At 43.5% G+C, this 25,803-nt stretch overlaps 1 protein-coding gene across 1 annotated transcript in view; it reads left to right on the forward strand.

Moving 5' to 3' along the window:
* Positions 1-2,021: 2,021 nt before the first annotated feature.
* The window catches only part of gramd4a (GRAM domain containing 4a), a 40,633-nt gene continuing 16,851 nt past the window's right edge, over positions 2,022-25,803 (forward strand). The window contains exons 1-3 of the mRNA XM_080757357.1: positions 2,022-2,136; positions 23,425-23,545; positions 25,498-25,559. Of these exons, the coding sequence (XP_080613483.1) occupies positions 2,037-2,136; positions 23,425-23,545; positions 25,498-25,559 (283 nt within the window). The 5' untranslated portion in view covers positions 2,022-2,036. The remainder of the gene's footprint in view (positions 2,137-23,424; positions 23,546-25,497; positions 25,560-25,803) is intronic.

Genomic DNA, 25,803 nt, shown 5'->3' on the forward strand with positions numbered 1-25,803 from the left:
GATCAGTGGTTTCGTTTCACCCGTGTATGGTTACTGGCTTGTGTGTGTGTGTGTGTGTGTGTGTGTGTGTGTGTGCCCCACACGTCCCCACAAGTATAGTCGAATTTGAGAAATAAACGTGAGGAGGATCGTTTTATTCTGGTCTTCACAAGGAAGAAAATGTTTTTATGGTTGAAGAAAAGATTTCTAACTATTTTGACTTTTTGTTCGTTTGCTTTTTGCAACAATTTTCTTCATTTTGTTGAGGAAATGCAGAGCCAGATCTCTGAGGATAAAATTCTGGATGAGCAGGACATGTGCAGCATTTTGTACAAAACGGGCCACTCCTGAAAACTTTGGACTCGTCTTGATCACATGACTACAGAGATCATGTGTACCGATTTGGATGAAATCTGTGCAACTAACATAAACAATGTGTTTTGCAGAAATCGGCCTCATAGTGGCACTATAACTGGCAGATGTGGAGGGATGCAGGGACAATGTTTTTCCATGGCCTCTAGGGAGTGCGCATACATAAGTTGTACAGTATACAGATCGATGCAATTATAGGTAAAAACAGGAATTGCCCTGTTATAGTGCCACCGTGAGGCTGATTTTGATCAAATTAGTGGCTTGTCGTCCTTGGCCTAGTGCAAATCTGCGTGTATAATTTCACGGAAATTGCACACCGTGTTTGTGATTTGTGGCATTTTGTTCGAAACGGACCAATCATGTGAGCTTTGGAAGCCAATCTTCAGGATGGAAGATGTAAAATTATGCAGATCCGTGTTGATCACATGACTATGGAGATAGTGTATACCGAATTGTGTGATGTATGGATAAAATGTGTAGGAGTAATCTACAGAAATGTGTTTTGCCTAAATCGGCCTCATGGTGGCGCTATAACAGGCTGTTGAGCAATATTTGGGGCAGAGGTTCATCGTTGGCATCCAGGGAGTGTGTGTGCAAAGTTTGGCATGGATCGGGCCAACGGTGCCGGAGATTAGCTGGTAACGGACGGACGGAAGGAAGGAAGGAAGGACAGACGGACGGACACACACACACACACACGGACGGACTGCAAAACATACTCTCATACAAGATAGGTTTCCAATTAGAAAAAGATACAGGTTGGTTATAGGGTTAGGATTAGGGGGTTGAGATATTTCCCTTTTTTTACATTGTGGGGAAATGTCACACGCTGAAAAATAGCAGATCTACAATTGTGTTTTTGGGGGGTTTTTTGGCTATCGTTTGGCTATTTTCAACACCCGGCCAAAAATGTTGTGGTCCTCACAAGTATAATAATGCAAACTTCTGTGTGTGCGCGCTCACGCACGGAAGGACTCTCTTAAAGGGACACCCCTTTAACTGTAGTAGAGAGGTGATGCTAGACCCTGCAGTACACACACACACACGGCAGTGTGCTGAGTCTCTGTCTCCTCTCGTTCTCTCCTCTTGGGCGGTTCTTCCCTCCATCGTCGCATCGTGCGGACAGACTCGTCTCAGCTCGGTGCTGCTGCTAAACCTCACCGATAACACATGTTCGTTCGTTCGCGGTGTGTGTGTGTGTCAGTATGTGCGTCCTGTGTGCGTAGCCAGATTGTAGCACCGGAGGCAGGCAGGGGGGGAGGGTTTGGGAGGAGGAGGATTTTCCTGTCTCCTTCTTCGTCGACTGATTCTCTCTCTCCTTTTCTCTTTTTTTGCATCCTCATCCCTTCTTTCTTCAGACCGCCGGAAGACGCTATAGCGTGAGTCATGGCTCTCTCTGTGTGTGTGTGTGTGTGTGTGTCTGTGTGTGTGTGTGTGTGTGTGTGTGTGTGTGTGTGTGTGTGTGTGTGTGTGTGTGTGTGTGTGTGTGTGTGTGTGTGTGTGTGTGTGTGTGTGTGTGTGTGTGTGTGTGTGCACGCGCGCGCGTGCCTTCCTATATTGTCTGTCTGCACTGGCAGTGTTTCTGTCCAAGGCATACTTGTAGTGCTATATGAATATTTCCAATCTTGTCATGTTTTTGTGTGTGTGTGTGTGTGTGTGTGTAGGCGGGCTCGGTGTCTCCCATCATGGCCGCCGCCTTGCAGGACTACCAGAGGGCGGAGTCGGAGCGCCTCAACGAGGTCAAGGGTCACCTGGAAATTGCCTTACTGGAGAAACACTTCTTACGTGAGTGCATGCGTGGTGTGCACACACACACACACACACACACCTTCAATTCATTCAGGTATTTCCTGTCAGTTTCATTACGAAGTTGCTCTGGATTGATTGATTGATTGCTTAACCAGTAGGACACCCTGAGGTTGATAAGCGACCTCGCCATAGTGCACGCATCCACCTGAGTGACGTCAGACTGCTGGGCGAGCTCTGGTGCTTTGGCATGCGGGGGTCAGATCAACATAATGGAATGAATTTTGTCCTGGCCATATATGGAGCGTGTCTTGAGTGTACAGGGTTTGATGAGGTGAGATCAACATATGGAATGACAGAACAGGAAGGACGGGTGGGGGTGGATCAACATATGGAATGTCAGAACAGGTCAGCTCCAAATATGCAGATCTAGGTGATGATCCAGTCTTCTCCATGTGGTTATCCAGGGTTAGATGAGGTCAGTGTCGTGATCTTCATATGTTGATGACCATAATATATGGTAGCGTGACGTGTCACGAGGCGTCATGTCATGAGGCGAGACCATTTATGGAGGCGTGATGTCACGAGGCGAGACCATTTATGGAGGCGTGATGTCACGAGGCGAGACCATTTATGGAGGCGTGATGTCACGAGGCGTGACCATCTATGGAAGCGTGATGTCACGAGGCGTGACCATATGTGAAGGCGTGACGTCATGAAGCGAGACCATTTATGGAGGCGTGATGTCACGAGGCGTGACCATCTATGGAAGTGTGATGTCACGAGGCGTGATATCATATATCGCAATAAACTGTATGCGAAAAGTACAGAGGTACAGCTATACAATGATGCTAAAAGGACAACACAAAAAGCCTGAGGGTTTGTTTCCATTGTGTCCCTATGTACATTATTCAATTTCCCAAGACACACAAAGATATACAATACTATACATGAAATCATCAATGCTAGGATCAGTAAAAGTATATGTACAGAAAAAGGTGCTCTTTTATGTCACTTTTGAAGGAGGTCACACTTTTTGATGGCTGAGTGGTGTGCCATAATGGTAAAAGGTATTCCTCCCCATGCATTGTGCCGAATCGGGAGCGAATGAAATCAGTGGAGCACCCTCTGCCCATGGGCGTCACTCACTCTTTCTAGGTAGTTTGATAGGTACATGTACAGTAAATGGTAAATGGGCACTGGTTCCTTGAGTATTTTTAAAACCAGGCCCATTGGAAGTTGCTTTGTACTCTGTCCTCTACCCTAAGCCATCCCACCCTAGGTCGAGCTAGTTTGTTTTGACTTAAGTGCTATGGTACCATGAGGTGCATTCCTACTGACCAACGAGGAGATCCTATGCCCAAAAATCATATTCTTTGGTTGACTTTCTTGATTACCTTTGTTGCCATTTTATCACTGGAAAGGTTATGTAAGATACATTCCAGGTAGGCAATCTCTTCTTTCCTTGTGATAACATTGTCTGTCACCCACTTAATTTTGGATCGTTGACTGCACAAACTGTACTGTTCATTCGTTGACGTTACCCTTCCTATAAATGTATCTCACTGCACTCCTTATGTCCTCTACCCCCCACCATGTAGGTGTGTCTACGTAGTTTATCTAATACAGATCTCTCGGTGCATGTAGAAGTCAAAGTCATAGTATCTCTGTCCTCTGCGTTGAATCAGTGAATAATGATGACTCAGAGTTATTCAGCACCATGGACAGTGACATACGATGGCTAAGCTGTGCCAGTAGGCTCTAGTGCACAGCAGCCGTTTTGGAAAGAATTTGTCCCTCTTCCTTACTTCCTTCACAGGTGTTACCAATGATACTGATGAAGACTCCCATAAGGGGTCATTTGGGACCCCCTCAATGACACTTTGAGAGTATTTCCAGTGAGCCAACATGCACAATATCAGCACCCTGACTCTGTTTGGCCAGAAAGGAACAGACAGAGCCTTCATTAGCATCACTGCACCTGTGAAGGAAGTATCCAGAGACCCGATTTATTTCCAACATGACTGCTGTGCATGGCTGTTGTGCAGGGCTTAAACAGATTGTCCATGTGGTTAGCACAGTCTTGTGTTATTTAGAGCAGGAGGCTTCAACGTTTTTCAGGTCAAGTACCCCTTAGCTGAGAGAGAGATAAAACAAGGACCCCCACTACATACAAAATTGTGTTGCAGATTAAACTTTCATTTCATAGACTTGTTTGCCAGCACTTCCATCATTATAACATTTTAAACCACCAACACTTAGTAAACGTAACCATAGGCTCGTACTTGGTCTGCTCTTTTTTCCACTCTACACCAAACCAAACCCCAAATAGGAATGCAGGGGTTAAAGTGCAGGTTATTGTAAAAAATATATATATATCAATCCTATCGGGCAAAGATTTGGTGGCCCCCTTGTAGTGACGCTGAGGACCCCCTTTTGAAGACCCCTGGAGATTACGTGGTTTATTGTCATGTTGTAGGCCTGTGGTCCCGTGCCTTTTCCTGGCCTTGTTGTGTTTTTTGTAATACCTTGAACTGTGTGTGTGCATGTGTACGCGTGTATGTGCGTGCATGCCTGTGTTAAGCTACAATACAGCAGTGGTTCTCAACCTTTTTGTGGATCATTTGAATATCTGAAGTGTTCATGGCCCAATGCGATTAGCCGCGAGGGACAAAAAGTAGCTGTCGTATGTACATAATACTTTAGGTATTGTTGCATAAGAGTAGCATTGCATTGTTCACTGCTTGGAATTAACCCATTCAGGACGGGAAACCCTTTTGATGTTTTAAGCATTATGTTATACTTAAGCTATTGAAAAATAGCAGATCTACAATTAATTACGAGCTTGTAGTTCTGCTGTTTTTTTTAAATCATGAAAATGTGGCGCACATCTTTGAGTATATATTCTTTCAGAGCGAACGTTTTTAACTCAAATCTTTGCTTCTGGAGGTGGAAGCTTCCCATGGGAATATAACCACTTGAACACTTATGTCACTATTCTGTTGGGGATGTTGGCTGAAGATCCCAGATATACAAGCTCACAACGTGTCTCCACATGTTTAGGGCTGTGTGGCACAAATCATTGCGATTAATGATTAAATTGTGTTTTTGGTATTGGACATTTGGAACATATTACTCATATATTCCAAATGTGACATTTCTGTTTTATGCTTAGTCAACAACTGCACAAGATATGACAAATAACTTAAATATACAAAGAAATGCCTGACATACATTATTTCATACTTTCAATAAACGTTATAGTGGAAATGGCTGATTTTTGAATATGTATGAATATTTCTTCAACGTTAAAACATGATTGTCATTTTCTCAAATAATTGCGATGAGGCGATTATGTAATAATCGTGCCATGCCTAGATGTGTTATGGGTTTGCAGATTTGCTCTATTCAGTGAAGAAATTTGGTGTAGTGGGTCTGCTCTATTCAGTGAAGACATTTGATTTGCGGATCTGCTCTATTCAGTGAAGAAATGTGGTGTAGCGGATCAAGGGCAACTGAGAGTTTGTTTACAAAGTATAGATGCAAAGTATAGTATAGATGCTTAGTGGTTGACAGGAATGTAAGGGGAATTCATGGAAATAATGGGAATGGGGGTTATTTACTCTGTATTTACAATAACATATGCAGATAGATACAGTAAAAGTTGATTGATTGATTGATTGGTGAATCCACTTAACAAGCTAACTGCTTATGTCAGCATTAGCACACTTTCGCCAGAAACATTAATATTTCAATCGTGATGCGATGAAAAATCACAAGTCAGATCCGAACACCTTCTGATTGATCAAAACCACGGACATCGCTCGTATAGTTTCAGAGAAAACGGCGAGGGGAAATCCTATTTTAAATGGCAGGACTATGGGCTGTGCACGCACGTTTCCTGGTGCTGGGAGGGGGGAATCCTATTTTAAATGGCAGGACTATGGGCTGTGCACGCACGTTTCCTGGTGCTGGGGGTATGCAAGCTGTTGCCCAGCAACCGGGCCAGTGTTAAAAATAGATAAACCGCGAAACTGTTTCATAGCGATAAAGTACCTTTTATTCACAGAGAATTCCGACAAAGGCAGACAATGATTGGCTTTTAATTGACTCCGTTAAAGGAATCAAATGTGTTAAGCTGCTCGCATCGTGACACATTGTGAGCTTGTAGATTGGCTCATTTTGAGCATTTAAAAAAAAATGTTTCACTCATGTCATGCTCAAAACATGGATGGCATGTTTAAATAGGTTCAATTGACTTTTTACCAAAGAAAGGCCATAATATCTAGTATCTGTCTGTCTTAGGGGCACAGCTGTTTTCAGGCTTAAAACTGAAGCATTTGGCTCGCCCTGCATGGCTCAATCCGCCTTTATGAACTGCAGATTGTCGGTTTTGCAATTAAAGATAACAATATTATCTTTCACTCGTGGGGATCCCCTCGACCCGCGAGTGAATACAGCTGGTGTTGCTTGGCAAAAACAGCCGATCCACAAGCATCACGACACGTTGTGAGCCTGCAGATGGGACTCATACATTAGCATAACGATTAGCCTACGTGACGCTGTTGCTGTCCTCTCCACTCATGGCAGGAGATCATCAAACTGTATTTCCATCAGACCTGTCCCACCAAAATACTCAATGACTCTAGAGTAGAAAGATATAGGAACTCTGCTTTTAGGCGTTATAAGCGTAAGAAGATCCTTACATTCTTAAGCCTTCCTTAAATTCTGTCTGTCTGTCTGTCTGTCTGTCTGTGTCAATAATGTTCCATTTAGGCATTTACGGTAGATCAAAAGATTCAGTTATTTGCTGCCAGGCCCCTAGGGGGAGAGACGGGTCAAGTGAAACGGTAGAAAACAACCACCTACAGTATGGGTGTTGTAACACCATTAGACTCACAGCAGTAGGTCATACAACATGAACTCTGGAGTGTGTGTGTGTGTGTGTGTGTGTGTGTGTGTGTGTGTGTGTGTGTGTGTGTGTGTGTGTGTGTGTGTGTGTGTGTGTGTGTGTGTGTGTGTGTGTGTGTGTGTGTGTGTGTGTGTGTGTGTGTGTGTGTGTGTGTGTGTGTGTGTGTGTGTGTGTGTGTGTGAGAGAGTGTGAGAGAGTGTGAGTGTGTGTGTGTGTCTAACACCAATAGACTCACAGCTGTAGGTCATACAACATGAACTCTGGAGTGTTTACGTGTGTGAGTGTGTGTGTGTGTGTGTGTGTGTGCCCCAACCATGTGTGTATCCGTGTGCATGCTGAGATTAACTTTGGCTATTCTAAGGGCTCTTAATTGGTTATTTGTAACCACATCTCCGAAGGCAAGAGCACACGCACACACACAGTCACACAAGCACACACACACACACACACACACACACACACACACACACACACACACACACACACACGCAATGGCAGTAATCAGAGCTTTCCTTCACTCTCTGTTATTGTGGTTCCCACTAATCAGATTAGCTATGTCTCTCTCTCTCTCTCTCTCTCTCTCTCTCACTAAATGGATGGACGGATAGACATACATCATATAATAAACAGTATAGCATACAGTGTACCCCAAACCTGATGATTGTGACACGCAGGGACGGATCTTTGCTTGTGCACAAACAATCTAATTTAAATAGGCAAAGAAGTTTAGGCATAAGGGGTAAGGCACTGTGAAATACAGTATATCTCCCTACAGTATATCTCCACTGGGAGGAGACCCCGTGGCAGACCAAGGACCAGATGGGGGATTACCGTATATCACCAGACTGGCTTTGGAATTGGAACACCTCAGGGTTCCCCAGCAGGAAGTGGCTAATGTTGCTTCATGGGAAAGGGAAGTCTTGAGCAACCCGGTTCCGGATTAGAGGTTGAAGCTGAATGGATGGATGCATGCATGGAGTCTTTAAACTCCTCCCAACAAAACACAGAAAAACATGTTGCTGCCTGACGGGGACAATCCAGTTCATAAGAGGTTTCTGACAAATCTGTGTGACATTGTTAGTGATATGGTGCATTTACCAAGGTCACTCACTCACACGCAACACATGGATTTAACTTGAAAAGCTGCATTGCAGTGTGTGTGCGTGTGCATGTGCATAGCCACAGGACGTATTTTTGATAAGGAAATGCATGTTGCGGACACACACACACACACACACACACACACACACACACACTCACACACAAGACGGGCAATAATGCTACCTTTTCCTCTCCCTCTCGGGTGAAGCATTTAAAACCGTAGCCTTCGATTAACAGACACAAGGAATTAACAGCTGACTTTGAAAGTGTTTTTCTCTGTTTGTCAATACATCAAAGATGCAATTATAATCCATCTATAATGGATAAAGCCTTGGCCTGGAAGAGAGGTCATCAGGTGGTCCCCAACCTTCTTAGAGTGTTTCGACCCTTAACCACAACACTCTCCAGTTGGCGGGTCAGCAGTGATTGGTCAAATCACTGCCCCTCTCATCCAGGCTTCCAGCTATTGTCCTTTCTCTTATGCCAGAGCCAACAGAAGGCTCCACCTGCCTTGTGTGTTCTTGGGGTGATTGCAGGCACTTAGAGGTCTCTAGGACTGTGGTTTGTGTCCTCACCAGTCTATAAGTCTGTGCCTGTGGTGATCAGATCCGCGAGGTTCAGGGCTTATTTCAGATTTTTCACTGCATCGCGATTACAGTATTAACGTTTCTGGAGAAAGATGGAGCTAAGTGATATCGCTGGTGGCCACATGTGGCAACCAAATAATGTATACTCGGGGAACTATCTTTTAGTTGGTTACCCATTATGCCTAAACCTTTTTACATTTGAAAACATTTTAAAATAGCCGATCTTCATTGACAGCTGCCTTTATAGATTGACTTATTTTGTAGATTGGCTTAAATATTTCTAAATAGGCTAAATATATAAAAAGAACTGTTTTATTTACTTCAGATTTTATCCAAATTTCACATCTATACAAGTTCAATTCAATTCAAAGGGCTTTATTGGCATGAGAAAACATACGTTTACATTGCCAAAGCAGAAAGAACAATACAACAATACAGCAATACAGTCAAGTGATCAAGACGGATCCGTGCTATAGTCTTCATATTCCATCCTGATTGGCTGGTGATCAAGACGGATCCGTGCTATAATCTTCATATTCCATCCTGATTGGCTGGTGATCAAGACGGATCCGTGCTATAGTCTTCATATTCCATCCTGATTGGCTGGTGATCAAGACGGATCCGTGCTATAGTCTTCATATTCCATCCTGATTGGCCCACAACAACCTATCTGACCTGGCGGAGACCTAGTTCTTCATGGAGCTGCATGGTGAAAATAGCCGACCTAGAAGCTCAAACAACGCGTCACTGCTGTGCGACATAGATCGGCTATTTTCGGAGCGCGACACCCACGCGCAACCAAGCATAAATTAAATTTGTATCCCTGTGTGGGTCGAGGAAATCTGTGATTAATGCCAGTGCGTGCGTGCGATGTGCGTGGTGAGGATCAGCTGCTGAGCGCTCACTCTGTAGCGACTGACTGATCAATACAGTGCAGGCTGTCCTAGTTCACAGTGATAGAACACACACACACACACACACACACACACATCGCGCTTTCAGCACTTGTTTTACAAATTGTACAAATGCTTTTTGAGTTGAATGGATATTTTTGATATGTATGATATGGATATGTGTATTGAATTTATATATGTTTATACTATTTATATGTGTTGCGTATTCTTATGTATATGCGTTTTTTCTCATAGAAAATTTAAGAGATTAATTTTGATAATGAGTAGTTTAAGTTGAAGCACAGCGAGTAATTGTTTAATTATTTGTTTAATTACAAATTACAGAGGTGGTGTCAATTCGGATATGCTTAGATTCTTTCTGTCTTTTTCTTTGTTTCGTTTTCTTATTTTAAGTTATTTATTTTAATTGTTCTTCCTTGTAATTATAAAATGTAAAGAATAGTTTCTATTTTTATTGGCATAATCGAAATAAACATGACAAACAAACAAAGTGAATGAAAGTTGTGATATTGTGCAACATTTAAAGATGTTGCTGCTGCTAAGACAATAAACCTGTGGCAAGAGACTGCTGAATGCTGACCTCTAGTTCTGCTGGTTTTATCTCCTACCAGGACCTCTAGTTCTGCTGGTTTTATCTCCTACCAGGACCTCTAGTACTGCTGGTTTTATCTCCTACCAGGACCTCTAGTACTGCTGGTTTTCTATTCTACCAGGACCTCTAGTACTGCTGGTTTTTATCTCCTACCAGGACCTCTAGTACTGCTGGTTTTCTATTCTACCAAGACAAATGTTTTCTACACCTGGTGTCCTTACGATTGTCTCTTTGTGTTCAGTGACTAATCTAGACCTTAAATGACATCTGGTAGAATGCAGGTGACCCTGGGGACTGGGTTCTGGTGACACAGGGCTCGTGTTCAGAGAGGTGCAAGAGTGTCTGGTTAAAGTGTTAGTGAAATGGTCCATTTGATTTCTATGCTTAATCCAGACGTTTATTGTTGATGGTTGATTGTAATTGTTGATTGTAAGGAACCAAATGGACCCTTATAGATCTGTAAGGTAGATCAGAGGGTGCACAAATTGAACCAAAGGGACCGTCTATTATATAGATCGTCTATTCCCGCAATTTCTTTGGTCGAATTTGGTCAATTTCGTATTAAAAGGGGTCTTTAAAAGCCCTTAAATTGTCAAATTAGAATACCCTATACACTTATACTGTATGTTGCCTTTACTGTTGAGTGAGAAAACCATGTTATTATACATGATGCTAATTATCTCGGGACCCCACAAAATAATTTGGGGACCAGTTTGGGAATGGGTTTGGGAACCATTGTTGTTGGACTGTCTCTCGAACGGGTACTGGTGAGCAGGCGGGCAGCAGAGTTCTGAACATGCTTGACGTTTATGGTGGAATTTAGAGATGGTGCCATGCCTGTTGGCAGTATAGCCGAGAGACGGGATGTGATGAACAGTGTTGTGTCAGCTAGGTAACAATGAATCATAGCTAATAGGCCTATATTAACTTTAATAGACCCATTGCTTACTCCACTATACGTGCAACGGTGCAGGTATTCGAGCCTCAATGCTTACTGGAAAAACCCCATCAAATAAATGATTAAATAACTAAAAGATCAGTGTTGGGCAAGTTAAGCTACATGTAGCTGACCCACTGATGAATACACAGTGGTGGAAAGTAGCCAAGTATATTCACTCAAGTACACTTTAGGGGCACTTTAGTATTTCCATTTTTAAATACTTTTAGTATTTCCATTTTTCAATATTCAAATATTGTACTTTTTACTCCACTACAATTCATTGAAAACTTTTGTTACACATTACTTTGTAGGTTTCGATGTTTATTACAAAGTATACATTAACAACTTCAGCCCTACATATCATTTGGCTATTTGAAAATAGCAGATCTGCAAGCTCGCAACGTCGCGATGCAAGCTTGTAGATCGGCTATTTCTAACAGATTATCTGAAAACTTGGGAAATGGGACATTCTGCATGAGGAGTACTTTTACTTTTGGTATACCTTTAAGTATTTTGATGCTGATACTTTTGTACTTTTACTCAAGTACATTTTCAGTCACAGACTTTTACTTGTGACAGAGTATTTCTATATGCAAGTTAAAAATGTGAGTACTGTTGGCAGTGTAGTCGAGCCGGGATGTTGATGAACTCATGGATGAGTTATGTACAGTTGTAGACAGATACCAGGTTCATTTGCAGACCTGATATCCTATAGTGTGTGTATAGTTTCAATGTACAGATTCTTGATCCTAGATTACTATATCTATGTATTACCTCAGTTTACCTTGATTACTGTGAATCGCTCTGGCTTAAGAGTGTCTGCTAAATGCCTACATTGTAATTACAAAACACCATAGTAAAGGATACATTGTAAATGTGGCAGCATGTATGATCAATCAATATGTCACTGTAATCACTTGTACAGTACATGTACAAATCAACAAAAAAATAACCACAGGGTAAGAAAAGGGACACAACAGCAAAATCCATGAAGCTTAATGCAAGGTGGGAAAAAAGATGGGGTTTTAACCTAGATTTAAAAACACTCAAAGAGTCGGCTTCTCTAACAAGTGGAGGGAGAGCACCTTAGCCCATAGCACTTGACCCTTGACGACCTTGCAGGCTTATGCAAAGGCTAACATCTAAGTTACCGGTAGATAGCATGTCATGTAGACAGACGACAGGTTCATTTGTAGACCTGGCATCCTGGTTTAAAACATATAATAATACTTTTTAGACTGATGATAGGTTATTTTGTAGACCTGGCATCCTGTAGTTTAAAACGTATAATATATACTTGTTAGATGATGGTTTACCTATGACAATAGATTACTATTTCTATATGCATTTGATGTATTATACCTTGTGTTTACCTGGCTTACTGTAAATCACTCTGGATTCAGAGCGACTGCTAAATGCCTGAATTGTAATTTGTAAACTGTATATTGAATGCTCTGCCCTCAAATGTTTTATTTATTTTTATTTTATGGTTTTTTTCGTGGCTTTCGCCTTTATTTTTTATATATTTGTATAGAGGGACAGATAGTAGGCTGACAGGAAAATGGGGAGAGATGGGGGGGGGGGGTGACATGCAGTAAAGGCTGTCTGTATCGGGAGTAGAGCCCACGGCACACTGCCAGACTGGATTGCCAGCCAAGGTGTCTGGACCAAATGTTTTATTCTTATTCAACATTTTCACTGTGAGGTATCCAGCACTGTGGGATCGTAGTGGCCGCCCTGGAATGTACGGTTTAATTAGACTGGACGTGTATTATGGAGCAGAGAGGGCCGGCCGTTACCCACTGATCACACACTCCTGTTGACTCAAGCATGCGTTTGCAAATTCGACTGTGCTGCTATTTCAGGCGACTCCCTCTTCATGGGGGAATTTGCTTTCTGAATACAAGAGCTGCATGTGATTTATTAACATCCCCAAAACCAACATCGCTCTCTCTTGGCACTGATGTGATGTTTCCATCAGAGGCACACCGCCGCCTCCTCTCAAAGTTATCTGGCGTTTTGTGCCGATGACTCATGGTACTTCCACAGGGGGCAGGTCTCGTTGCTGTCGGGGCACCTTGTATGTCATATTCTTTTATTTAGTTTTTTCCGTAAATCAACGGCCGGCTTGATCACGCTACAGCGTCATACAAAAGTAGCAGATACGTTGTGGATCTGTTACTTTTGATGCTTTGGAATTTGAATCCTGAAATGTAACAGTTTTAGATTTATGTGGTTTCCAATTCCACCTGATAGAGACGATATTGTTGCTGAACTTGCTGGCGAGCAGAAACCTCTATTCCATTCCTCCATATTCTAACGTTTTGTCTTTTTTACGTACACCCTACTTGGTCTTGCGTATGTACAGTGTCACACCTGACCAAAGCATCAAAAGTAGCACATCCTCATCCTGCGTTTCGGGCTTGTGGATCTGCTACTTTTGATGCGTTTGTAATCCTGAAAAGTAACAGTTTTGGACATAAGAGGTCTCAACCCGACAGGGACAGATGGAGGGATGTTATCTTCCCTCGTGATCACAAATAAAACTTAAAATAGCTGTTGCTCCGGAGGGAGACAGGCCTAGAAGCATCTCCTTTCCACGAAGCTTCATCTTCAAGGACATTTGTGTGATGTTATGTTATGATGTTATTTGTGTTATGGGAAATTGCATTATTGAGTGCACTGCATACCTGGCTGGCTTCATGACGGAGATGGTGCTTTTTTTGATTACTCGATTACTAAAGAAAACCATAGAGAGAACGGTTCTTAGAATGGGAAATGTAACCAATGGGTACAGTACAGGACTTCACACACTACAGTACATTACAAAAACACAACAAATGAATGGTTTAATTAAATGAGAACATAAACAATGCAGAACATCCCCCTACTACCCCTTGGAACTTTGGCTCCATCTCACTTCACCATATAGGCATATACAAATATCTTACTGCTCGGGTGGCGCAGTAAGTGCCTGCCGACCACAGCGGAAGTTGTGGGTTCGAATCCACCGTGGTCCATCCGGCTTTGTTGAGAGTCTATAGACGCTTGTGTTCATATAGACTCCATACAAACACAATTAGTCCGTCTTCGGGAGTTTTTGGTGGGAGGAGTATAGGACGAATGCTTTATACATCTTCCCGGTGGGGAAGATGTAAGACATTTTTAAATTGAACTGGCACAATATTTTTTCATTAATTGAATGAAACGCCTTTTGGGCTAGTGTGGGCCAGGCAGTCCGGTCCAGTTGGTAGCGTGGGTCCATCCCTGGTGTTCATGAGAGCACAGCTGTTCTCTTATTATTGATAAGCTAACTATAGCTCATGCTGCAGGCCTGCCGAGGTGACATTTATGATGGCTGTTTGTTTCCCCTGCCCATTTATCACTGTCTGTTTGATAAACACGCATCAGTGCATTTTCATTCATTATTCATTATTTTTTATTGAATACGTTATTAGCCAGAAATGTAAACGGCACGTGGTACAGTCAGACGTTAACCCATTAAGACCTGAGGCTGATGCTTCAAAATGTCTTCTAAATCCACCTAGTCAATCCTCATAGTCATACACACGTATCAAACACTAGGGCATTAAGCAACAGTCGACTAGTCGACTAGTAAATCCACTAGTCGACCTTGTTGAACCGCCCGAGTCTTGAATTCATGGAGATTTTTTGTTCTTATCCCATTCCTAAGCCAAACATTTGATGACACTTGAGGTTATTGGCTTAGGAAAGTGACAAAAACAAAAAAAGATCAACTACATTAAGCCCTATTTTATACTTCCTTATACTACAATTTTATATATTAAATATTTGTATTTATTATTATAAATGAGAAAGAAAGAATGTGGACGTTTTCAACCTCTAAATGACATGCCCAGAATAGGGTTGAAAGCTGAACCTTTTGGAGAGTGACTTTGCAAGGTCAGCTGGACAGGATGCACTTTATCTGTCGCTGATCTCTGGGTTTCATCATGTCTGGCTGAGCTAACGCACATTTCTACACACTTTGTCCTACAAATGTCCTTTAAGACTGAATACGTTTAAGTCATTGCTTCTCAAAGTGGGGTCCGGGGACCCCAGGGGTCCCAGTAAAATGTGTTACCATTGCTATTAAAAAATAGCAGATGGCAGACAAATTCATATCAAATTGGGGGTCGGTCCTTGGCACGAAAAAGAATGAGAACTCATTTAGAAGGCATTTGTGTTGGCTTGACGGCCCGGGTATCGGAGGAGACCTGAGGCTTTCTTCACCCTCCCAATGACTGATTGTGGGGGTTAGCAGAGATGGAGTACTTGTAGAGAGGCTGGGGAATTGGGAATTGGCTATACTAAATTGGGACTGGAAGGGGATAAAATGTTTTTGTTTTTTTTTTGTCTTGAAGGGGCATGTTTTGCATAATAACATTAGTCTTTTCATTATGTCTGCCCACGATCTTTGTGATTCATACAGTACGTTTGTTTACCTCAGTCACTGATACTAAATTCTGATATCTAATTGTTCTTTTTTCTATGAATCTGTGACCTGACACCCATACTGTTACAAAACGAAAAGAAAAAGAAAAGAAGGCATTTGTAGAATCGGCCTCTGGTCTTCTTAATGGGTTAAGTGGCCTTTCTGGGCTCCACTCCACTCACACAGGCTTGTGGCACAGGAATGCCACGGATAATGAGAGCTCAGCATGAAACGGCAAATCCTCTCTCTCTCTCTCTCTCTCTCTCTCTCTCTCTCTCTCTCTCTCTCTCTCTCTCTCTCTCTCTCTCTCTCTCTCTCTCTCTCTCCTCTGAGTGAAAGGCACCATTGTCTGCAGGCTGGATGGATTTGAAGGCTCACTCGGTACTTTTCCTTTGAGGTTTTAAAACGGTGCCTCACTCTGTGTGTGTACAGTACAGTATGTGCAATGGGGATTGTTCCCTCACACAAACACGCATGTGCTTGTACTTACATATTGTCGCAGTCGGGGCAGAAACCGCTTATCTTCACGTTTTAACTTTCGTGTTTTGTGTGTGTTTTGTTCAACGGCCTATACTTGAATCATGCTACATGCTACGTTTGCTACTTTTTGAATTAGAAAATTTGAAAAGTAGCAGTTTTGGACATAGGAGGTTTTCCAATCGACAAAGACGATTATTCTATCAATTACACACAGACACAGTACTGCACATGCGCGCAGCAACAAACACAGTTATAAGCGTGTGTGTGTGTGTGTGTGTGCGCAATCCTGTGAACTTGTGCACTGAAACTCCAGGCGCTCTTAACCAGCTAGCTGGTCACCCGGCAGCAGAGGCCCCTGCCTGCCCTCCCCTCTGTACCTCTACCCCCCACCTGGCCCCACCCGGCCCAGATCACATCACTAAGAGTATAGTCCACCCTGCGGTCACTCTGTCTGGGGTCTGGGTCCATTTGATCGGTGCCAGTCGCCTCCCGGGGTTTCATCGAATAACCCGTTCCCTTTTGCATCTGCCTTGAAATCGCCCTTTCAAACCTGACCGGAGGACGTCATGACATGGACTAAGGTTGGGATGCGGAACCCGGAAGAATCGGGGGAAACCAGATCCAACATTGAGGAACCGGGAATCTGTTCCATCACATTGAGAAATGTTTTTTTCTTTTTTGTAATCACTCTGTCAGAGCTGGTATGTGGATTTCTCATCTGCTCTACAATTACATTACCGGTTGTTCTCAAACCTTTTGAATTTCAATGACCAACATAACTCTCTGAGTTACAGACCTAGGGTCTATTTGGTTCCATTTGTACACTCAGAGTTACAGACCTGTAAGGATCTATTTGGTTCCATTTGTACACTCAGAGTTACAGACCTGTAAGGGTCTATTTGGTTCCATTTGTACACTCAGAGTTACAGACCTGTATAGGGTCTATTTGGTTCCATTTGTACACTCTCAGAGTTACAGACCTGTAAGGGTCTATTTGGTTCCATTTGTACACTCTCAGAGTTACAGACCTGTAAGGGTCTATTTGGTTCCATTTGTACACTCTCAGAGTTACAGACCTGTAAGGGTCTATTTGAAATCCCTTATAAGGAATCGTTAAAGCGAACCATTAAGGAATGGGTCTGCTACTTGTTCAAGGAACCGGAATCGTTAAAATCCTAAAGGATCCCAACCCTAATCTGGATAAACCGAGTGGAAATATGAGGGCTGTGGGCTCTTGGAAGGACAGCGGTCGGGCGTGTTAGTCAGGGTCTTTTACCCAGCCAAGTAATTAACAAAGTCTTTTACGGGTTGGGGGAACCAGGAGAGAGCGTGCAGCCGTGGCTCGGTTACAAGTGTCCGGCAAATCGGCCACGCTGCCACCCCGTCTCCGCACGAGCGGAGCGTCCGGCGCAGCGCGGAGAAGGACGCGCCTGGCGGACATGGAGTACCATGGCAGCTGTGACAGCTTTGAAATGCTCTACAACGGAGCCATAGACAGGATCAGGAGCAACCTGAACCTCAGTAAGTTTACATTCTCAGTCGCCACAGCCCATTTCAGTCCTTTGGATTCCACAGAACAGAACCCATGCACGTCTTCTATATGGAAGCATGTTGCACAGCAAACATAGCCAATCTACAAGCTCACCACGCGTCATGTCATGAGACTCGTGACGCGTTGTGAGCTTGTAAATTGGCCATTTGTACAGAATATTCAGGGGCACATATGTTCATATGTCATGAAACAGCCGTGCAGCATGTGATTACAGTATACAGTTCTCTCTCTTGTACTCTCTCTCTATACGTTCTGTGTCTACCTCTTTGCTTCTGTGACATATTTTTTACTCACAAAAAAGACGTAGATGCCGTTGGCCGAATTTAAAACACACACACACACACACACACACACACACACACACACACACACTGAGAGAAGGTCAGTGCTACAGTATTATTGAACTGGCATTGAGCCAGCTAGCTGTCTCTCTGTGATGTTGTTACCATGGAGAGAACCTGTGGAATGGTGATCCATCTCTCAATTCAATTAAATTGAGCTTTATTGACATGAGAAAAACATTGCCAAAGCAAAAGTGGAACAAAACAATCAAGATAAAACAATGTATGTACAAATCAATATTGAATCTAAATGGGAATAAAACAAAGGTGTAAACACAGCTGTGTTATATTAACACAGGCCTAATACTATAAAAAGCCCGAAAGGACTTTTGGTCCAAATAATTAGTCGTCCTAATTCGTCCTAATTCTGCTCTGTATGCGTTGCTTGGCGTTTTCCGTTGGATGTAGAGAATGGATTTGCAGAATTCCACATGTAGAGTCTCAATTTGGTGTTTATCCCATTTTTCAGGTTCTTGATCGGCATGTGGGCCCCAGACTTCAAAACCATAGAGGGAAATGGGTTATATAACAGAGTCTAGTATCTTTAGCCAGATTTGTATTGGGTTGTTTAACCTAATGTTCTTCTTGCCTTGTCTCTCACGTCGTTTACAGCTTGTTTGAAGTTCTCACACACACACACACACACACACACACACACACACACACACACACACACACACACACGCACAAGCAGGGCTTCCCAAACCTTTCACCTAGAAACCCAAAAATGTTTGGTCTCCCCACAGGACTACAACTTCCTAAAATAGGTATGAAGAATGAATGAGCTCACAACGCATCTCCCACGATGCATTGTAAGCTTGTAGATCTGTGATTGTCCCTATTCATGAACCTTATTTTGTACAGTATGTTCATCTAGCAGGTCAGTTGATTGCAAGGGTGGGGGGGGTGTGACCATGACCATGACGAGCATGATCATATTAATAACTCTGACGCCATTCTTGGTAGCTACTGTGGGTGTGGGGTGGAGAGAGAGAGATAGATCGAACAAGGGCGGGAGGGCTAGAGTGGAAAAAGTGGAGAGGTTAAAAGGTGAAGAGATGGACAGAGTAGAGTTGTCATAGAGAGAGAGAGGTGTTTACACTATGAAGGAGAGACAAAGATGGACAGAGTAGAGTTGTCATAGAGAGAGAGGTGTTTAAACTTTGATAACGGTATATTGCTGGCTAAAAGAAATAACATAAATGGCCAGCCTGGAAAAGTCATTCACACAACGCCCTCCCTCGTTGTGTCGATAGATGGATGGTTAGCTCCATCTGTGATCGCAGACCTTGAACTTGAAAGAATGGCTCATTTTATATCTATTACACACCCCATGAAGCCTTGAATTAATAGAGATTGTTCTAGATTTGGTCACATTCCGGAGCCAATAATGTGATGACTGGCGGTGTCTGCAGTAGGAGACTCAAATGCAGGTCCATTGAGTCTCCTACTGGAGTCTCCACCAGTCATCAAATGATTGGCTCAGCAATGTGACAATAACAAACAAAAGGAAAGACCTCCATGAATTCAAGACTTCATGGGGTGTGTAATTGATTGCCCGCACCCCCGCAGCACCCCCACTGCCCGCGAGTATGATTGTGACTCATACAGTGTGTGTGGAGAAAGCTTAACATCACAGTCAGATATCTTTATCGTTTGTGGAGAGAGTTTAACTTCACAGTGGATATCTGTGCAGTCTTTGTGGGGAAAGCTTAACATCACAGTGGAGATATTTCTCCTTCGGGAGACAAAATAAAGAAACCTTGAACCTTGAGATATATCTCAAGGTGAAAAATTGAAATATATTATTAATATACCTTAGAGTGCGATCGCCCCGGTAATAATCAGAGAGCTGTTCGCTGTGCATTCGAGAAAAAACATGCTTGTAAAACGGTCCATACTTTCCTTTGTTATGCTCCTTCGAAAACACAATGGTGGTCACCGCGAAAGTGGAACGATACAGAAAGGGAGATGGATGCGGTCTAGAAAGTCCTCTGTGTATAACCACTGAAAAAACAATACCACGAGAATCCCGTCATTGGCAATGTGAGCCTTGACGAGCACATTTGGTACGCTCGCATTTCACTCTACAGAAATCGATTCACCAAAAATAGCAGATCTACTGTAGAAGCTCACAGTGTGTTGTGTTGCAACACGTGTTAGCTTGTGGATCTGCTATGTTTGGCGACCGTTCCCCCCCAGAATAGTGATGCAGGGGGTTGGTTCAAGTGGTTTAACAAATGTGTCATTTTAAGTTTTAAGCATATTTTGATCATTATTTTTGCCACAATAGTGACGTGTAATTTTCATATCGTCCCATCCCTAGTGCAGTGTTTTGTGGAGATAGGTTAACATCACAGTGGCATGTGTGACTGTCTGTGCAGTCTGCAGTAATCGTATACAGCGCGCACCGCAGCGCCAACAATGAGCAAACAATAGTTCAGGTTGACAGGGGGGCGCTAGCGATGAATATTTAATGGACTCTAATGGGCGGAGAGAAAGGAGAGGAGTGAGTGGTGAGATTATATGTTCAAAGGGAGACAGAGGGAGACACTCTGCTAAACTCCTATGCTGTGAATGACACCTGCACGCCCAAATCCTAAATCTGAGAGTGTACTAAATGGAAACAAAAGACGTGGTTCTTTTAGGCCCAAATCGTTGCTGTAGGGCAGAAACCTGCCACAGACTGCAAGCATGGGTCACTGATTTTCGTGTAACACCGCAACGCGATGGTGTTGCTTGCAGTCTTTCACTTCTCCGTTGACAGAGAGCTCATTCATTCAGGAAACTGCGTCAGATGGATTATTTTCCTTTGTTGCAACAGAACAATTAACTAATTGCTAAATAATCTGTTAGGTTGCTCCGTTACCCAGAAAAGTATTCCTGTTATATAACGCCGCTATTACGCTGTTACCCCCAACACTGGAAATGATGCCGGTTAGGAACGATGCAAATGGGGAATGCATGCCCCACCCTATTATGCAATAGCCGTTATACCCGTTGTAACTGTCTGTCTGAGTACGACAGCTATGTGACACAAACTGGGATTAGACACATCACTATGCCTAGCCATAAACACTGATATTATATTCTACAACTTCTATTTGTTCAGGAACTACAAGCATCAGCTTAAAACCCAAAGGACTTAATTGTACCATAAAGGCGTGGGCTGTATCCCTTTGCCTTTTTATGCCCATACATGGAAATCTCTATTTGTCTGTCATTGTCCCTTTCATGCCCATATATGGAGATCCCTGATGTTAAAGATTTGTAGAGACAGAGTCACAGTTAGAAATGAGAATGTTGCTTGATTATACTTGCACTATACTTGGTTTCGCGTTTGTGTCATGGTGCGCACGCGACCAGGCATATACACTCACAAGGCTTCAATGTGAATTGAAGCCTTGTGAATTGCGTGCGCGTGCGACCGCAGATTAGACCACCGTTATCTTGCATGCCTATTATGTGTGGGTTTGATCATTGTTCGCCTGCCATTTTTGCACTTCCCCCGGTGGGCCGCGAATGTGGGCATGAATTTGTGTGTGTGTGTGTGTGTGTGTGTGTGTGTGTGTGTGTGTGTGTGAGAGCTGTGTGCGCTTCACATCGCTGCCTCCTCTTCTCCAATATTCATGTCGGGTCTTTAGTTACGAAACAATAGGCGGAGAGGAAACCCGGCTAGTAGGCTACTGTATCTGCTGCGGCTGACACCTGAACCCGCAGGCTGCCAGGCCCGTGGGCACAATGTGTGGGCAGACAAGCGGGGGAGGGTGCAGAGGTCAGGGAAACGGAGCAGAAAGAGAAAGGAGGTGTTTGTTAGAATGAAGGCTGCATGCAGTTGGTGGAAGTAATTACTCGTTTTAAACTCTGAATACATTATAGGTTAGAATTAAGCCATGAGCTTTGCTGCCGGTCTCTCTGTGACTTTGTTTACAAACACATCTGCATACTGTGCGTGCATGCGTTGTGCATGTGACGTTCTGATTGGTTAAAAAACACAGCTTTCCTTTTCAGAATGAAACTTCAAAATAAAATGCCTGTGTTTTTCATTTCACTATAGGTCTTTAATCACTCAGTGAGGTGAGGCTTGTAGGCCTACTGTAGATCATCTGCACATTTGTTACTTTCTGACAAAAGTTCTTTGTAATAATTTGTACCTTTTTATTACTTGAATATTAACTTGAGTAGGCCTATATACTTGAGTATAATGTGTAAATACAGCACCACAATCATTTTTAACCACTTTTTAGCTTCTTTTTTTTGAGTTGCTGGTCATTCTTGATTGGGAAGCACTTTGGATTCAACTCTTTTTGTTTTGAAATGTGCTGTACTAAATAAACACGACAGGGCAGAAACCTGATATGGTCGTGCATTTATAAATTAATGCCCTACTTTGTTTTACAAGAGTGCCGCATACAAAAGGAGTAGTGAAAATAGCAGATCTATAAGCTCACAAAATGTTTTTTAAGTCAATTATTTGTTCAGAATCGATTGAATCGATAAGGTGGATCAACTGTCTCGTACTCTTAACGTCTGCAGCTTCTCTGATCTGACCATCTAGCCTACTTTCCTCAATGGAATGCAACTGTAGACGCACCGAGGACAGATATAGGAAGTAGGACACATATTGGGAGACGCATGAGGTAGAGAGAGAGTGGAACATGGACGTTGATATTGAGGCTAATCGAGGTGTGCGTAGATGAGCCACGTGTTCTCAGCCCAAGTTTTCTTTGGCTTTTAGCAACCTCTGGTGGCAGGGGAGGATTATCCAACGGGCCTGTTGAGCCCAGGCCCAGGGGCCCCTGAGCTAGGGGGGGCCCTGAGCTTGAGCGTCCACGTTACCGCGAAGAGGCTCAAGCTCATTGGCCCCCCAAAAAAGGGGTAACAGTGAATAACAGTGACACACAAGGTCCTTGTCACTGTTATTAACAAGGGGCTTATTCATTTGTGTCAATAAAATAACCCCAAAAGGGGGGGGGGGGGGGCTTTTGCATGGCGGTGGCCCAGGGGCCCATCATTTCTAGATCCGCCTATGTCTGGTGGAATTCTTTTTTACCCAGCGCTAGCCTGACTGTTGACATGCAGGCGGACAGACAAACACAGAGCAGACAGACACACACACAAATTGACAAAGATAATTGTATTTTCACAAGCCAGGGCCGCCCGCACAAGCCTGTGGCCGGAAACAGGCAGTCCTCGCTCCGTTTTTCTCATTTATAGTGGTTTCCCATTTTTATTCACCTGGGCATTTCCCAGAGTATCTGTCAGGATTCCTTGTTCCTTGTTGTCTCATTCTGAAGGGGTCAAAGAAAGGCTATTTTATTTAAAAGAATTACCTTGCACGTCTGGTTATATTTGGTAATGTAGTTAGCCCTTGGGTGTTTTAATATGGCCCCCTTTGAAAATTATTATGGATTAGATGAATGTGTGTTTATTTCTCTCTCTCTCCCACCAGAGGAGGAGCTCAGGAAGCTGAGGGAGGAGACCAATGTGGACGCCCTGCGTCAGGAGCTGGAGAGAGAGAGGAGCAAGAGAATAGACCTGGAGCAGAAGATGAATGAAGTGCTCAAATCCAGGTACACACACACACACACACACACACACACACACACACACACACACACACACACACACACACACACTTTTGAAGTGTACTGTATATCGCCCCATTGGAAAAGTGTGTGCTATGAGCCTAATATTTCCTCAATCCACAGGCTGTAGACCAGGGCTTCCCAAACTTTTTTGCTCAAGACCCAAAAGAGAAATTGGATGTTTTCTTGCCTTTAACCCATGAGTGGGTAAACTTACCCACTTCCCCCCCAAATGACCAGTATTATTACAAATGGAGAGCCACCCCCACCCCATCCTAGCTTCTGAGAAAGCAGCAGGCAGGCCTGTGCTCCGAGGTTACCCACGGTTGTCGTGACGTGAACAAGTCACTGTGTTTATGGAAAAACAGCTCTGAGAAAATCTGGATGACTTATCTGGAACATTCTGATGTTATCCAGGGTAGCCTACTGAAGGATGTGTGTGTACTGTGTGTGCGTGAGCGAGCGAGGTAGCGGTAGACCTATATTAACCCCAGTCTTCTCTCGTATTTTCAGAAACTTGTACTTGCTTGCTTTAGGCTTGGTAAATGGCAAAAAAGGAATATGCGTGGCATTTGTAAAATCACCATCTTAAAATGTTGGCTGGCTGAGGCCATTCTCTCTCTCTCCCCTGCACAGGTCACACTGCCTGTTTGGTTATGCTTGTTTGAAGTAGTTTCAGTTCAGTTGTTTTCTGCACTCGCACATACAGTCCATGTTCACACAGCCATACACACTTTACACTACTGATGTCACTGACCATTCACACCTCATACATTTTGCACCTTTTAAGCCTTATTTAGTTATAAATAAAATAATGTTAAGTTTAATCCTGTGTGTTGTCTCCCTTTTTGTCATGATGTGAGCCAGTTCATGACAGTGCGTGTGCACGTGCGTGCATGTGTGCTGAAATTATTTAACCACAGGAGCATATAGGGTGCTAATTTATAGATGCTTATGCATTATAATCTATTCTATGCTTAGCACACCATAGCACAAGATGACACCGTTATACAGTATGGTATAATGTTTCTCAGTCATGTATTGTAGGATGTTAAAGCTATGGGGGTGGCCATAGCTGAATGGCCAGTGAGCTAGGATGGCCAGGTACGATTCCAGTTCTCCGCAAAGTGTCCCTGAGCAAGACACTTGGCCCCTAACTGCTCCCTCCTCCACGCTCCTCCACGTTTTTGTACTGTTTGTAATATGGGGGGTTGGGGGGAGTCTTACTTTGGAAGTCCCGGAAGATGCCATAGAGTGATATTGATCACACCTCCAGCAGGTGGTTCCTCCTGATCCCTCGCCATCTGGAGTCTCTCTCTGCCGCCTCCATGTTGGACCTGATTGGCTTTCCTTTTTGCCAGCCCCCATGATGCCGTGTGTGTGTGTGTGTGTGTGTGTGTGTGTGTGTGTGTGTGTGTGTGTGTGTGTGTGTGTGTGTGTGTGTGTGTGTGTGTGTGTGTGTGTGTGTGTGTGTGTGTGTGTGTGTGTGTGTGTGTGTGTGTGTGTGTGTGTGTGTGTGTGTGTGTGTGTGTGTGTGTGTGTGTGTGTGTGTGTGTGTGTGTGTGTGTGTGTGTGTGTGCGTGCGTGCGTGCGTGCGAGAACCTGGCACAGTGAGTGGAGTGGCCAGCAGAGCCTCTACATTACGGCCTCTTCTCTGGGGTTGTTCCATGCACCCACTTGAACCACCGCCTCTATGCGATCACCCCAGGGAAATGTCCGATCTATAAGTAGCACCTGCCTTGAAGTAACTGGTCGGCTATATTAGATTTTTTGGATAAGATTTGAAAGTAAAAGTATTGTCCAACAGTGAACGGACTGAACGGGAATGAAAAGTCAACAGGAACGGGCGTGAACAATTAGCCTCATTATATTACCACATGTGAACTGTTCCTGGTGCAATATCTCTAATGAGCTCTGTGTCCTCTCCTCTCCTCCAGGTTAGAGGACTCTCCGCCCCAGCCTCCTCGCAGACAGCAGTCGCCTTCATATGACAGAACAGGTAAGGTCAAGTTTCTTGCTCAGAGACACTTTGACACAATACATAGACATGATACATTGTGTGTGTGTGTGTGTGTGTGTGTGTGTGTGTGTGTGTGTGTGTGTGTGTGTGTGTGTGTGTGTGTGTGTGTGTGTGTGTGTGTGTGTGTGTGTGTGTGTGTGTGTGTGTGTGTGTGTGTGTGTGTGTGTGTGTGTGTGTGTGTGTGTGTGTGTGTGTGTGTGTGAGTGTGAGTGTGTGTGTGTGT

The sequence above is a fragment of the Protomyctophum bolini genome, assembly GCF_963924005.1.
Source record: "Protomyctophum bolini genome assembly, chromosome: 23".
Lineage (NCBI taxonomy): Eukaryota > Metazoa > Chordata > Actinopteri > Myctophiformes > Myctophidae > Protomyctophum > Protomyctophum bolini.